Below are 16,008 nucleotides of genomic sequence, written 5' to 3'. Positions count from 1 at the left end.
ATATTCCACATAATAATTTTAGTTGATTTCCCCTTTCCCCAAAATATCCTCTTTTGCAGCCATTGAGTTAATACAATTCTTATTGTTTTGATAACTAACAATTGAATATATAATTTTTCCCAATATTCCTAAAAATTATACTGTAATCATATCAGTATAATATTTCTTTTCTATTCAGTCATTCTGGTTGCCTTATAATCCTGTTATAATATTTAATCTTATTTTTAATTTGGCATTCAACTATATACCAGTGTTTTCCCCAAATTAAGACCGGGTCTTAATATTAATTTTTGCTCTAAAAGACCCCTCAGGGCAGGGGCCTTCAAACTTGGCCCTTTTATGAATTGTGGACTTCAACTCCCAGAATTCCTCAACCAGGCACGCTGGCTGAGAAATTCTGGGAGTTGAAGTCCACAAGTCATAAAAGGGCCAAGTTTGAAGACCCCTGCCTTAGGGCTTATTTTCCGGTTAGGTCTTATTTCCGGGGGAACAGGGGTAGTTGGCGAGTTCCCATTAAGAAGCCACTCAATCATCACCCTCATCCAGTTATGCAGATTTTCAAATTTTATTTTATTTATTCAATTTATATACCGCCCTTCTCCCGTAGGACTCAGGGCAGTTCACAAGGTTTTTTTAAAAAACAATACAAGAATTACAAAACTTAAAATCAATTAAAAAATTATATAGACCTTGCAATAAACCCCAGTTAAAAAACAGTTAAAATCCCAATTAATATGCTCAGACCAGGCCAGAGAGCTCAAAGAGCCAGGTCTTCAGGTCCCGGCGGAATGAGCGAAGGTCAGGGGCAGTCCTGAGCTCCACAGGCAGCTGGTTCCAGAGGGCAGGCGCACCCTGAGAAGACCCTCCCTGTGGGAGCGCACAGGACGAAGCGAGCTTGATGCCGGCAGCAGGTGTTCCCTCAGATATCCCAGACCCAAGCCATTTAGGGCTTTATAGGTCATCACCAGCACCTTGAATCTCACCCGGAGGGCAACCGGAAGCCAATGCAGTTCGCAGAGTAGAGGTGTTACATGGGAGTATCGGGAAACCCCCATCACAACCCACGCAGCTGCATTCTGCACCAGCGGAAGCCTCCGGGTGGTCCCCAAGGGCAGCCCCATGTAGAGAGCGTTGCAGTAGTCCAATCGGGAGGTCACGAGGGCATGAGCGACTGTGCGCAGGGCAACTTGGTCCAGATAGGGCCGCAACTGGCGCACCAGGCGAACCTGGGCAAAGGCCCCCCTGGTCACGGCTCCTATATGGTCTTCAAAACTGAGCCGGGAATCCAGGAGGACACCCAAGTTGCGAGCCCTATCGACGGGTAACACCTCACCCCCCATCATTAGAGGTGGAATAGACTGGTTAGTCCAAGATGCCGGTATGCACAGCCACTCAGTCTTGGCAGGATTGAGACGAAGCCTGTTTCTCCCCATCCAGACCTAGACCGCCTCCAGGCAACGGGACATCACGGAGAGGGCATCACTGGGTTGGTTCGGGGTGGAAAGAAAAAGTTTGGTTTTTTAATGTGGCGGACAGATTCCTGGCCTTGCTTAATTAAATCATATTGTTGTCTTTATTTCCCATCTTGTTCAAGGTGATCAGCTTCTTTAGCTCACGGATTGAGCACCCTGGCGCTGCCCTGTCAGTGGAACGGGTACTGGAAATTATCAAACAAGGCGCTGTGGCCCTGCCCAAAGACAGACTCCGGGTGAGTGCGGCAAAGCTGATTTTACCAGCACTTTCTGCTTCAGTTTACTGAAATTTCTTGCACAGAGAATCTTTCCTTCCTTGTTTTTTCATCATATACCCAAAGTCCTGAAAAGAGGTTTTTCTGCTAAGATTCTTAAGGCAGATGACATAGAGCAGGGGTCTTCAAACTTGGCTCTTTTATGACTTGTGGACTTCAACTCCCAGAATTCCTCAGCTAGGCACGCTGGCTGAGGCATTCTGGGAGTTGAAGTCCACAAGTCATAAAAGGGCCAAGTTTGAAGACCCCTGCCCTAAGGGGTCTTTTAGAGCAAAAATTAATATAAGGCCGGGTCTTAATTTTGGGAAAACAGGGGTATATAGTGGAAATAAAGACCCCTGACATAGAAAGAGGGTCTCCAGCTATTTAGAGCTCTGTAAATTAAGCCTAGTGCCTTGAATTAACAATAGTACTTAGACTTATATAGCCACAACCCCCAAACTGCTTTACAGCCCCTTCTGAGTGGTTTATGATGTCGGCCTGTTAAGGCCCCCCCGCCCCGCCCCGGCAACAATGTGCATCCTCATTTTATCGACCACGGAAAGATGGAAGACTTGAGTCAACCTTGAACTGGCCAGGATCGAACTCCTGGCTGTGGGCAGAGTCTGCCCATAGTAGTGCACCTTCTAACAGCTGCCGTGGCTCCAGAATTGGGCTGAAATAGGCAGTCATTGCCGTTTATTGAGAAGGAGTAGAGTAGGATCGTTCCTGGTGTCAGAGGGATAATTTGGGATTCCGAACTCCAGAAAAGATGAAAATGAGATCCAGACGGTTGTGAGAAAAGATGAGATATTTGTTCCTAAAAGCAAAAGAGTTTGCCTTTAGGGGCAGGCTGGAGAGAAATGGGGTCCAGCGGCAGATTTTCGTAGGAAGAGCTTGAAGCGTCTACATGCTGATTCTAGGGTAACACTTGAGGGGCTTGCGTGTGTGTAGGTATGTTTATTCTTGTGAACATGCAGTTCCTCTGAGAGACCTAATTTAATTAACTCTGTGTTTGCAGACCTTATCCTTTGATATGTGGATTAGGTCTGGGTAACCTATTTGGGGTTTTGAAGAACTTTTTAAGAGAGGGATTTCCCCCTGTCTGCTGTTTTTAACTTGATTAATTTAGTTTCAGCTTGACTGTCAGTTATCCAGTGGAGACACTTGTTTCTCTGACCGCTGTGGATTCTGTTAATATTTTAAGGGAAGGTGGAGACAACATAAAGGGTAAAATATATTTTGACGTAAAACTCCTCACACCGGCTGTAAGGCTCATAAAAGGGGGATTGGAAATGAATCCAAATGAAGGGCTGGATCAAAAACCCATCTTGCAAGGTAGGCACCTGCTTCCTACGAGAGAGGGGGCCGCCCCGTTAAGGTTCGGACACACACCAAGTTAGAACTCTCTGCCTACCCTCATCAGATCGACCGCAGTAACCACCACCACGGAGCTCAACATTTCTGTTGCTAAGCGAGACCGTTGTTAAATGAGTTTTGTCCCATTTTGCAACGTTTTCTTGCCACCGTGATTAAGCGAATCGCTGCGGTGGTTAAGTTAGTAACACGGCCATGACGTGAACCCGCCTTCCCCCGCTGATTTTGCTTGTCGGAAAGTTGTGATCCTCGGAACACAGCAGCCGTCGTAAGTACAGGCCAGTTTCCGAGCGTCCAGATTTTGATCACATGACCTACGGAGATGCTGCAACGGTCGTCAGTCTGAAAAAGGCTCCTAAGCCAGTTTTTCCCATTGCCACCGTAAGTTCAAACGGTCACTCAGCGTACCATTGTAAGTTGAGGACTGTTTGTACCCCCCAAAACAACATCTTGGAATCGGTAATTGCCCTTTGGGGGATGCGGGCGATTCAGACAAGCGGGCCTGCTGTTTAGAGTAACATCACCCACGGGAACACCCTGCGAGCGGAGATAACCAGGACTTACGTTTGTTTGGATAACCGAGAAGGGAATGTTTATACGCTGCAGATGTAACTAAGGATGCTTGAATGTCTGCTTCTCCGCTTGCTCTCCCACTAAACATGTTGTGTGGTGTGTGATTTCCTGACGTCTTGTTGCATGTTCCAGCTCAGTTGTTTACGGCGAGAGGGGAACTGCTGCAATTTTGATCCCGCAAAACTCCCATGCTGCCCTTTCGGAAGATCAGGCCACCCACCCACCTTTAAGCTCCGATATGCCTGAGCACCTACAGGCGGTCCTCGGCTTACGGCCACAATGGAGCCCAAAATTTCTCTTGCTAAGCGAGACGTTTGTTAAGCGAGCTTTGCCGCATTTTAAGACCTTTCTCGCCACAGACGTTAAGCGGATCACTCAGCCGTTAAGCTAGCACGATGGAAAGTGTTTAATTTAATTATTTATATGTTATGCATATGCAGGGGTGTGGGCCTGTACATGTGTTGTATGTAGTAGGTTTAGGTGTGTGTCGTGTATGGGTTCACTTTGAGAGCGGGCAACTAAATTTCATTTTTGATGTGTGTTGTGCCCACAGTAAAAAATGACAATAAAGGTTATCTTACCTCACCTCACCTCACCTCATCCCATCTTGTCTTGTCTTATCCTATTCTATCCTATCTTATCTTATTTATCATCCCACCTCATCTCATCTCATGGTGGTCGTGAGGACTGCTTGTCGTTGAGAGTTGCAAAGAGCAAAATGCAATAGAATAGAATAGAATAGAATAGAATAGAATAGAATAGAATAGAATAGAATAGAATAGAATAGAATAGAATAGAATAGAATAGAATAGAATACAGCTTGAAGGGACCTTGGAGGTCTTCTAGTCCAGCCCCCTGCTCAGGCAGGAGGACCTATACCGGGGGTAGGCAACCTCGGCTCTTTTATGAGACTCATGGACTTCAACTCCCAGCTATGCTGACTGAGGAATTCTGGGAGTTGAAGTCCATGAGTCATAAAAGAGCCGAGGTTGCCTGCCTCTGACCTATACCATCTCAGACAATTGACTGTCCGGTCTCTTCTTAAAAACCTCCAGGGATGGAGAGCCCATGATTTCTGGTGGCAAGCTGTTCCACTGGTTGATTGTCCTCACTGTCAGGAAGTTTCTCCTTAATTCCAGGTTACTTCTCTCTCTGGTCAGTTTCCAACCATTGTTTCTCGTCCTGCCGTCTGGTGCTTTGCAGAATAAGTTGACCCCCTCCTCTTCTTTGTGGCAGCCCCTCAGATGCTGGAAGACTGTTATCATGCCCCCCCCCCCGTTTCTTCTTTTCTTTAGACGAGCCAAACCCAAGTCCCGCAGCCGTTCTTCGTATGTTTTAGTCTTCAGGCCTTGGATCCTCTTAGTGGCTCTTCTCTGGACTTTTTCCAAACTCTCAACACCTTTTTTGTGATGTGGTGACCAAAACTGGCTGCAGGATTCCAGGTGTGGCCTCACTGGGGCTTTACAAAGCGGTACTTACACCTCGCCTGATCTTGATTCTACGCCTCTGTTTATGCCAATTTGGCAAGTCAAGGTCTTGAGACCTGGAAAGGGGGGGCAGCCCCTCGGGCTGGCTGACTGCCGCTCCAGATAAGTGCAAGGTAATCAGCTGCCCGTCTAAAGCGCCGCTGGCCGTGGGCCGCCTCTCTCTCCAGGACGAGTCCAAACTGGGCAATTAAGCGCTGCCTGAGACGATAGCAGCAGGAGCCAGGAGATTAAACACACACACACACACACACACACCCAGGCAGGTGTTGAAATACCCAGCTCCTGGATGCTTCCCTGCGCCTTGTGGGAGGAGATAAAGCGAGTTAAGCGGCCTGGGTCTGGGCTTGGAGGCGGCTGCCTTCAGAGATAGAGCAGGCCGACATTTGCAGGGATCCCGTTTTATCGCAGGAGGTTAGGAGAAGGGAGGCACTTAACAGATCTGGGCAATTAGGGCCAGCCACCCTGGCTGGCTCTCTTCCCCGCTTTCTTGGTTCCCACTTGCAAAGTTCATAGTCTCTCTCTTTCTCATCCCTCCTTCCTTCCTTCCTTCCTTCCTTCCTTCCTTCTTTCCTTCCTTCCTTCCTTCCTTCCTTCCTTCCTTCCTTCCTTCCTTCCTTCCTTCCTTCCTTCCTTTGGGTGAAGATCTGTCCAGGGAGGATTTGGGATCTCGGCCTCCGCGTGGACCTTAGGCAGATAGCTGCCCCCTCCCCCTCTTTGGGGGTAATAAGGGGGCTAACCTTCCCTTGCGAAGGCCAGCGAGCGTTTGGAGGCTGTTCGGCTTCCAGTCAGCACATTCAAAGGCCTTGAAAGAAATTTCCTGTTTGAAGAGAAAACGTTTCTTTTGCAAACGCTTTTCTCCTTCTGAGTTTTCCACTTTTATTTGTTCACTGCTCCAGGTTTTTTTTAAAACTAATTATTATTCCTTTGCCTTCCCACAGGCTACCCATAAGTTGCTTTATCATCTACACCTGCATTGCACAGAATGGCTCTGTGTTTGTCAGCAGAACATTGAAATCCCTCCCTTAAAATTCAAACAGGAAGGGAAGAATTGTGCTCCGTTCACTTTATTTGCACGCAAACCCTCTTGACCTCCAGCAGTACAAAATACTGGCATTTCGGGGGGGCCCAGCACATGCCTACAAATGGACTAAATTTTCAGGGGTAAAGCCCCTCCAGAATTAACCCAGGGGGTGAATAAGCAAAGGACGCTCTGCCCTGCGTAAAACTAGTGCGTTCTTAATCCCCAAATGAATATTACAGAATGGGTGCGTGATTCCTTTGGATAAGATAACTCTGCCAGCTGTATAAGTGGGGCTGTCAGAAAGCGTTTACAATCATCAAGCAACTACAGGACTCTGGAGCGGGGAAAATACGGCTTTTTTTCCATGGGGAAATCACAGTTTTGAATTTTGAAATATAAACTTGAGGAGAATAGGTAGCTTAGCTTTAAATGTGCAGAAAGAAAGATTAATTTGAGAGGCAGAACAATCGAGTCCTCAGCTGGCCTGGTTCTTGGGGGGGGGGTTTTCAAGAGGAATCCGGGCTGGGTCTGCTGGGTCTGTGAACACAGATAGCCCTCGGCTTACAAGGGTTCATTTAGTAACCATTCAGAGTAACCAGGGACTTAGGACCATTTTTTTTTACTTAGGACTATTGCAGCATCCCCAGGGTCACATGACCAAAATGTGGATGTTTGGCAACTGGTTCATATTTACGACGGTTGCCGTGTCGCATGATCCGCTTTTGTGACCTTTTGACGGGCAAAATCAATGGGGGGAGAGGCTAGTTTCATTTAACACCCATGTTACTAACTTACCAACTGCACTTAACAAACGTTAAGTGAATGGCAAGAAAAGTCGTGAAAATTTAATTAACGTGTCTTGCTTAGCGACATAAATCTGGGGCTCCATTGTGTTTGTAAATCAAGGACTACCTGTACTAGGATGATAGTCTACACTGGACTAAATTCCCAGACAGGATGTGAATAGGGCTACTAGTTGGGTTTTCCCCCCCTCCGCTTACACATTGACTTTGGGTAGCTTATAATCTCTTTTTTTGGTGGTGGTGGTGGGAGGGGAAAAAAATCTTATTTTTTTAGCTGCAGCTGACAGGCAGATCTGATGGGTTTTAATTCCACTCATGTGGGCTTCTAGACAAAACTCTTAGATCTTCCTAGTATATGTTAATGCAGAGCCTAGATAAGCATTGGGTATCAATAATTTAATTTGGTTTCCTTCACTGAACGTGGGCTGGGCTCATTGACCCCCTTATTACTGTAATAATTCTCAGTACACCCTATTGCTGAAATATAACCCTTCTAAAAAGTTTAAAGCAATTGCATTTTGGCAGGTGATTATATGAAATATCCACAAAATGAATTCCTGGAGACTTGAGTGTGGCATCGACACACCCAGTAAAATATCTCTTCTTGACTTAAAAAATATCAGGGAAGTTTAAAGTTTCCCAAAAACGTTCTTTTAAAGTCTCATTCGTTGCAAGGATTGGTTTATTTTGCTGCTAGAAAGAAAGAGAAGTTATTTTTCCACATAAGGTCCTAGTTCCATTTAAGATTGGTCAAAGGATTGCTTGATGTAGCAGCGGTGGTTTTTATCATGGCTTCCACAATCCCTGTGTGATTCCGAAAGCGAGATCACCTGTGTTGAAATGACCTTATTGATGGATTATTCTTAATGCTTGGAATGCAGGATGTGCCCTCTTACCTCTCCCCAGGTGTCAGTAGGCCCTCAAAATACTCTAGTCGTGCCTATTTCAATAAATGTGACCGTAGACTTCTCTGGAGAAGGGGGAAATCCCCAGATGGGCTCTAGGAATTTTTTTTAAAAAATTGTGATTAAACCCGAGAATTCAAAGCACCTGAAATTTGCTCTTATATTGCAGCTGCCAATCCGTTCTAGGGTTAAACAATATTCCTGATTTTGTTTGGATCAAAACATTAAGCATGATAATTAAACCAGTTTGATGTCGTGGTTTGAGGCGGGCAGCCTAGAAACCAGGAGACGGTGAGTTCTAGTCCCGCCTTAGGCATGAAATCCAGCTAGGTGACTTTGGGCCAACACCAGGAGACGGGGAGTTCTAGTCTTACCGTAGGCATGGAAGCTGGCTGGGTGACTTCAACCCGACCCACCTCACAGGGCTGTTGTTGGGGGGAAATGGGAGGAGTAGGGAATGTTCATCCCTTGAGTTACTTACAATGTAATAAAGGTGGGATAAAAATCTAATGTATAAATTTTCTACGTCCGCATTCCTCCACCTCAACAACTTTAAGCTGTGTGGACTTTAACTCCCAGAATCCCCCAGCTGAGACATGGAGATGGAGAGATTTATGTCTTGGAGAAGAGACGTCAGACAGCGACAGGGGAATGTGCCACTCAGGAGGAAGAAAATTAAGGCAGAAATGCTGACTAGTGCAAGGAAGGGTGACTGAATTTATTTTCCTTGCCTTTCTAGCCTTAAAACTATAAAAAAAATCCTCTCAGTGCTTCAATGGCCCCCTTTGGTCCCTGCTGAAAAAGGAGCGTAAACCCAACTTTTCCCTTTCAACATGGGCAAAGGCCATTAACGAGAATTCCTTGAATTTCTGCCATGAAAGCTCATTCATGTAGCATCCAATTTTTACGGTAAGCAAGCCACAGAGTTCTGTGACAGAACATAATTACCCAGCTTTTCCGCTTTAGGCAGCCCTCCATAAAGCATTTTTCTTTGTAACTTAACAACCTTATTTTTGTCCTGCTTCCAAGAATGTGAGGAGTAAGTTGCTTAGCATTCTGCATAGCAGCAGCTAGGCCGCCACTCATGGTTACCAAGAAACAGGAGTTTGATCTTTAGGAAATATCCAGTGTATTTATATTTAATCAGTTTATGTACCACCTCAGTCACGAAGGCAAATAACTGGGTTCTTTATAGCTTGGGAGAAACCCACGCGTGGGTCTACTGTAAGAAGGATTTTAAGAGAGAGATCCCCCGACAACAATCTTGCAGAATTCTTTTCGTCACATTTTCAATTTATTGCGGCCAAGAGGCAGAAATACTTTGTGCTGCAAGCTTTTCCCCACATCAGATAATGTGGGCCTTAGCTACACACCATTTGTGCTTCGATAATTGTGTTAGCCAGGAAGGTATCGACAAGAATCTTGTTTTTGTTCGCTTGTTTATTTCTCAGAATGGATGGAAACCGAGAAGTCCTCGGCGCTCTCTGAGCTGGGTGGTTTTCTTGCAGACGTTTCATTACCAAACTAGGTAACGTCATCAGTGCACTCATAATGTTACCTAGTTTGGCAATGAAACGTCTGCAGACAAACCACCCAGCTCAGAGAGCACCCAGGACCCCACAGTTCAACCCTGAGCTATAAATATTCTCTTCTAAGGATATAAAATAGGATGCAACCTCTTCCCCCCAACGCTCGCCTCTAAATGCAAAACTCTTCCAATGAAATGGAAAAGCATCATTGGCAACGCCTGCCATATTGTTCCTTCAGCGTATAGAGTTGTTACCACAGATAGCTTGGGAAAAGATTCCAGATGAATCTATGTAAAATATTTCTTTTCCGTGGTCGGTGGACATAATACTAGAAGGGTACCCATCTTTTTTGGGTGGGGGGGAAGTAAGGCTGACATCCTCTGCTTATAAAATTCCCGAGAGAGTTGCCCTTTTAAAACATTTATTTATTTTGAAATAATGAAGCACCAAAATGACAAACAAAAAACGTCCATCACCAGCAGAGGAAAAAAAGGTCTATCATAATTATACTGTACACTGAAAAAAGGAATCGTAAATATTTTATAGCGATTAAGAAATTAAACATGGCAACGAAAAAAAATCCATGTAATGACCGTAAATAATATAAAGTTAATGCAATCTTTGCATTTTTTCTTAAATCTAGACCGATTCTGCCAATCTGCAGTGTCATCTTCTAATTTGCAGATCACAGAGACTTTTCAGTTAGATAACAGATTCATTTCCTGGATCTGTTCCTTAAAATCAGAAAAATAATTTTATTTCTAGATATATCAAACTGTCCTCTTTGCCATGCTCCTAGGGCTACAAAGCCAAAGCTGTTAATGAGATGGTAGAGTCTGTATTTTAGGAATATAAATCTATACAAATATCAGTCAATTTAATAAATAATAAAGGCTCAACATCAAATCAACATCCTTAATTAGCCTAGATCTTCCTAATTAGCACTAGTTAGCCAAAGAGCAAACCAAAGGAACTATAGGTAGCCCTTGTGGAATAGAATAGAATAGAATAGAATAGAATAGAATAGAATAGAATAGAATAGAATAGAATAGAATAGAATAGAATAGAATAGAATAGAATAGAATAGAGAATAGATAGAATAGAATAGAATAGAATAGAATAGAATAGAATAGAATAGAATAGAATAGAATAGAATAGAATAGAATAGAATAGAATAGAGAAAATATGGAATAGAATAGAATAGAATAGAATAGAGAAAATATGGAATAGAATAGAATAGAATAGAATATAAAAAGAATGGAATAGAAATAGAATAGAAATGGGATGGGATGGGATGGGATGGAGCTGGAAGGGATCTTGGAGGTCATCTAGTCCAGCCCCCAAGTTCAAGCAGGAGAACCTGTACCATCTCAGACCAGTGACTGTCCAGCCTCTTCTCAAAAACCTCCAGGGATGGAGCGCCTACGATTTGTGGTGGCGAGCTGTTCCACTGGTTGATTGTCCTCCCTGTCAGGAAGTTTCTTCTTAATTCCAGGTCGCTTCTCTCCTTGGTCAGCTTCCAACCATTGTTGGAATATGGCAGTTCCTGTCTCCTGGTTCTTCACACAGGTGTTAAGTGGCATGCTACAGGTAGTCCTCAACTTAAAACCCTAATTGAGCCCAAAATTTTGCCCCATTTTATGACTTTTCCTGCCAGAATTCTTAAGCGAATCACTGTACTTGTTAAATTAGTAACGCGGTTCTTAAGTGGATCCATCTTCCCCCATTGACTTTGCTTATCAGAAAGTCACAAAAGGGGATCGTGTGACTCCAGGAGACACTGCGACCATCATAAATAGGAGCCAGTTGCCAAGCGTCTGAACAAAACGGAAACTCTGGCAACTGGCATGTATTTAAAATTGTGGCAGCATCCCGTGGTCACATGATCAACACCTTTGACCTTCTCCGGAGGTTTCTCAATGGGAAACGCCAGACTCACTTAGTAACCGTGTGGTTCAGTTAGCGACTGCAGTGATTTCCCTTAACGGCTGTGGCAAAAAGCGATAAAATCGGACACAACTCAGTTAACAACCAAAGTACTCAGCAACAGAAGGCTGTAACTTGAGGACTGCCTGCACTGTCTTGTTATACGGGCCACGTAAAGTAAGGAACCGACGTGGATTCGACTTCGCTAGCCGTGGCTGATTAGAAGGGGGGTTCAGCCGGTGATCTTTTATTTATTTATTTATTTATTTATTTAGTTATATTTATATACCGCCCTATTCCCTGAGGACTCAGGGCGGTTTACAGGGAATTAAAAATCCAGAATACAAAAATTAAGAACCAAATTAAAAAATATTAAATTAACCCTGTAGTCAGTTAAAAAGAACCCCAAATTAAAAATTCCTCCTCAGTCTGGGCCCGAGAGCTCGAAGAGCCAGGTCTTCAGGCCCCGGCGGAATGATCGAAGGTCGGGGGCAGTTCTCAGCTCCACCGGCAGCTGGTTCCAGAGGGCAGGCGCTCCCACCGAGAAGGCCCTATCCCTGGGTGTCACCCGCCGGCAGTCTCTTTGAATTTAATTTAATTTAATTTAATAATATTTCTATACCGCCCTTCTCCCGAAGGACTCAGGGCAGTGAACAGGGCAAGAATAAAAATACAGGATTACAAAAGTTAAAAAATTGATTAAATACATGCCCATATACTAAAAATACATCTTAAAACCCCAATAAAATGACAATAACAACCCCCCCCCCCAGTCCCCTCATCAGGCCAGGCCAGCTTGTTCAAAAAAGTATGTTTTTAGCTCGCGGCGAAAGGAGCGAAGATTGGGCGCCGTCCGGAGCTCAACCGGTAACTGGTTCCATAGCTCCGGGGCGCCCACAGAGAAGGATCTCCCCCTGGGGGCCACCAATCGACATTCTCTGACCGGTGGCACCCTGAGGAGGCCCTCTCTGTGGGAACGCACAGGGCGGAGGGAAGTTGATGCCGGCAGCAGGTGTTCCCTAAGGTACTCCGGACCCCTGCCATGTAGGGCTTTGAACACCATTACTAGTACCTTGAATCTCACCCGGAAGACAACTGGTAACCAATGCAGCTCACGGAGCAGAGGTGTAACATGGGAGTATCGGGAGACTCCCAACACAACTCTTGCGGCTGCATTCTGTACCAGTTGGAGCTTCCGGGTGGTCCTCAAGGGCAGCCCCATGTAGAGAGCGTTGCAGTAGTCTAGTCGAGAGGTCACGAGCGCATGAGTGACTGTGCGTAGGGCATCTCGGTCCAGGTAGGGTCGCAACTGGCGCACCAGGCGAACCTGGGCGAAAGCCCCCCTAGTCACAGCCACTATGTGATCTTCCAAGGTGAGCTGTGAATCTAGGAGGACTCCCAAGTTGCGAGCCCTATCTACGGGGGGTAATAGTTCACCCCCCATAGAAAGAGATGGAATATACGAATTGATCCGGGATGAAGGTATGCAAAGCCACTCAATCTTGTCGGGGTTGAGTTGAAGTCTGTTCCTCCCCATCCAGACCCGAACCACCTCCAGGCAACGGGACATCACGTTGAGGGCATCACTGGGGTGGTTTGGGGTAGAAAGAAAAAGCTGGGTATCATCAGCGTACTGATGATACCCAACTCCGAAACCACGAATGATCTCACCCAGCGGTTTCATATAGATGTTGAACAGAAGAGGTGAGAGGACCGACCCCTGAGGAACTCCACAAATGAGAGACCTCGCGGTCGACCTCTGCCCTCCTGCCAACACCGACTGCGAACGTCCCTGGAGATAGGAGGAGAACCACTGTAAGACCGTGCCTCCCACTCCCAGTCCCCTGAGACGCCGCAGCAGGATACCATGGTCGATGGTATCGAAAGCCGCTGAGAGGTCTAATAGGACTAGAACAGAGGAATGTCCCCTGTCCCGAGCCCTCCAGAGATCATTCACCAGCGCGACCAATGCCGTCTCCGTGCTGTGCCCGGGCCTGAAACCCGATTGGTACGGGTCTAGATAATCCGCTTCATCCAGGACCAGAGGGAGCTGATGCGCCACCACACTCTCAACAACCTTCGCAAGAAAGCTTGTTGTTCAATACAGCTGGGTCCAAGGCAGGCTTCTTGAGGAGAGGCCTCACCACCGCCTCTTTCAAGACGGCGGGGAAGCTACCCTCGTTCAAAGAAGCCGATTTAACTGCCTGGAACCAGCTGCGTGTCCTCTCCCGGGCTGCATAAACCAGCCAGGAAGGGCACGGGCCCAATAAACATGTGGTGGAGCTTAGCCTCCCCATGATCCTGTCCACTTCATCAGGGGTCACAGAATCAAACTCCTCCCAGGTAATATCGACAAGACCGCCCGCGTCCTGATCGCCAGACTCTGCCCAGTCAGAGTCCAGACCGGTCCGAATCCGAGCGATTTTGTCCGACAGATGCTGGTTAAACTCCTCGGCACGACCCTGCAAGGGTTCTTCCCTCACCTCTTGATTCAGGAGGGAGCGAGTCACCCTAAACAGGGCGGCTGGGCGATTATCTGCAGACGTGATAAGGGTAGCGAAGTGGTTAGACCTCGCCTCCCTTATCGCAGCGAAATAAGACCTAGTATAGGCTCTTAGTCGCAATCGGTCGGATTCGGATCGGCTGGATCTCCAACCGCTCCAACCAAGACATTTCCGTGGTTGTGTGGCCAGCCTGACCTCACAAAGCGCCGTTACCTTCCCACCACAGTGGTACCTATTTATCTACTGGCATTCTCACGCTTTCGAATTGCTGGGTGGGCAGGAGCTGAGGCCAGGGACGGCGGCTCATCCCCTCGCATGGCGCTCAGGTCTCAAACAGGGGCTGCCGGCGTTCCAGCCCACGAGCCCAGCGTCTTTACCCCTGAGCCACCCAGGCCGCCCCTGTACGTGCCGTGAGACGGGAAATAAACATATTTTCGTAGAGTTAGTGTCGCATGCATCCTTTTCCGATGCTCCCGTCGGGTATTGTTGTCACAAGCGGAGTAGTTTAATGCAGGGGTTTTCAACCTTTCCACCCACTGTACCACTTTTAGGATATGGCAACATCCGAGGACCACCAGTCGCCTAGCAAGGTATCAAAAACTTGATGATCAAAAAAAAAGAAGGGAAAAAGTGATGAAGTACAGGTAGTCCTCGACTTACAACAGTTCGCTTAGTGACTGTTCGAAGTTACAATGGCACTGAAAAAAGCGCCCCCCCGAACCACAGCCAAGCAAGACACCTGCCTGCCCGCCCGGCGGCACTCTTCCTCCTGTCCGAGGTTTTCATGGTTGTGAGCATTTCTGTTGAGGATTGGTAGCGGGGGTGGGGGTTGGAGGGTGTTTGGTTTTTATTCACACACACACACACACACACACACCCTGCTGAGTGGTTGCAGCAGGTTTTGGTCACTTCAGATGACCCTGGGTCACTGTGACCGTCATAAATATGAATCAGTTGCCAAGCATCTGAATGACCCTGCAACATTCCAGCTGATCGGTGGTGCTTCTTCTGGGCTCAGCAGACATGCCGGGATCAGCGCTGAGCTCCATCTGGATCCTGGCGCTGATCCTGGCGCTTCCGCTGAGCCCCGACAGCCCTGCAGCTCCAGCCGTCTCTCGCTCAGGCTTGTGCAATGCTGCCACCGGTTCAGCTCATTCCCCTCCCCCGCTACCTCTTTCCTAGGATGGTCGCCTACCACCCGCCAGGTGCCAATGTGCCCCAGGTGGTACCCGTACCGTTGGTTGAAAAGCCCTGGTTTAATGTGTTCATTTGGGACCTAGGCCTTGAAGCACCCAAAGTTGTGGCGGCGTTTTTCGCCTTGAGCGTGTCCTTCCTTTGGGACCTTCCTCTGGGAGGGGGCACCGACCGACAGAGCCATGGCTTTTGATGCGCTCACGGTCATTTCTGGAATGTGAGGTTTTAGTGGTTTACGACGTGAGATTCCAAAACAGAGTTTTTAAGATTCCTGAAATGCAGCCGAGCTATCGGCTCCTTCAAACTGGAAGCTTCCTCTGCATTTGGGGGGTGGGGTTTAAAAAAATGTACCCAAAGTTTCTTTCATTCCCCAAACTTTGATTTTTATCTATTTATTTATGGGTAACATTTCAAAAATTGATTTCCCTGTTATGAGGCCTATTTTGGGAACGCATCGGTACGAGGCGCAGCTAAAAGCTCCCGGCTGCTCATTCTTTCTTCAAGGCCAGCCCTGCAGGACGCAGAGCCGGGTCCCTCTGGGTTTCTAGCCGGCTGTGTCCCCTGTGTGGAAAGCACACACTTGAATTGGGGTCTGGCCTTCCTCCTCCTCCTCCTCCTCCTCGCTTGGTGCCGCTTGGCTCCTCAAGGAGTCTTCCAGGGGTGTCTCCACAATTGCAAAAAAAGAAGAAGAGGGGGGGGAACCCCTCCTCCCTCGGCCTGGCTTTTCCCACCGGAGCGTTCATTTATCAGGAAACGAAAAGTGGTTACAGAATGCCTTCGGCTGCCAAACCTCACTGACGAAATCCGCTTTGCTTTCAAGCTTCAGAAGTTACAAGGGCGCAGATCCCCTGGCTTGGTTTGCGCTCCCAACTCCCCTCCTCAAGAAGCCCCCTCCCCTTTGTGCAAAAAGAAAAAAAAAGGAGATTCAGCACGTTTGCCTGGGTATTTGTTCTCTACCTCTAA

The 16,008-nt window shown here is 46.9% G+C and overlaps 1 protein-coding gene across 4 annotated transcripts in view; it reads left to right on the top strand.

Moving 5' to 3' along the window:
• DYM (dymeclin) overlaps positions 1-16,008 on the top strand; it is a 241,093-nt gene that overhangs the window by 190,257 nt on the left and 34,828 nt on the right. For all 4 annotated transcript variants that reach the window (XM_083354838.1, XM_083354837.1, XM_083354839.1 and 1 more), the window contains one exon: positions 1,595-1,708. In XM_083354838.1, the coding sequence (XP_083210964.1) occupies positions 1,595-1,708 (114 nt within the window). The remainder of the gene's footprint in view (positions 1-1,594; positions 1,709-16,008) is intronic.

This window comes from Vipera ursinii, assembly GCF_947247035.1.
Source record: "Vipera ursinii genome assembly, chromosome: 2".
In the NCBI taxonomy this organism is placed as follows: Eukaryota; Metazoa; Chordata; class Lepidosauria; order Squamata; family Viperidae; genus Vipera; species Vipera ursinii.
This window is presented reverse-complemented; position numbering and strand designations above follow the sequence as displayed.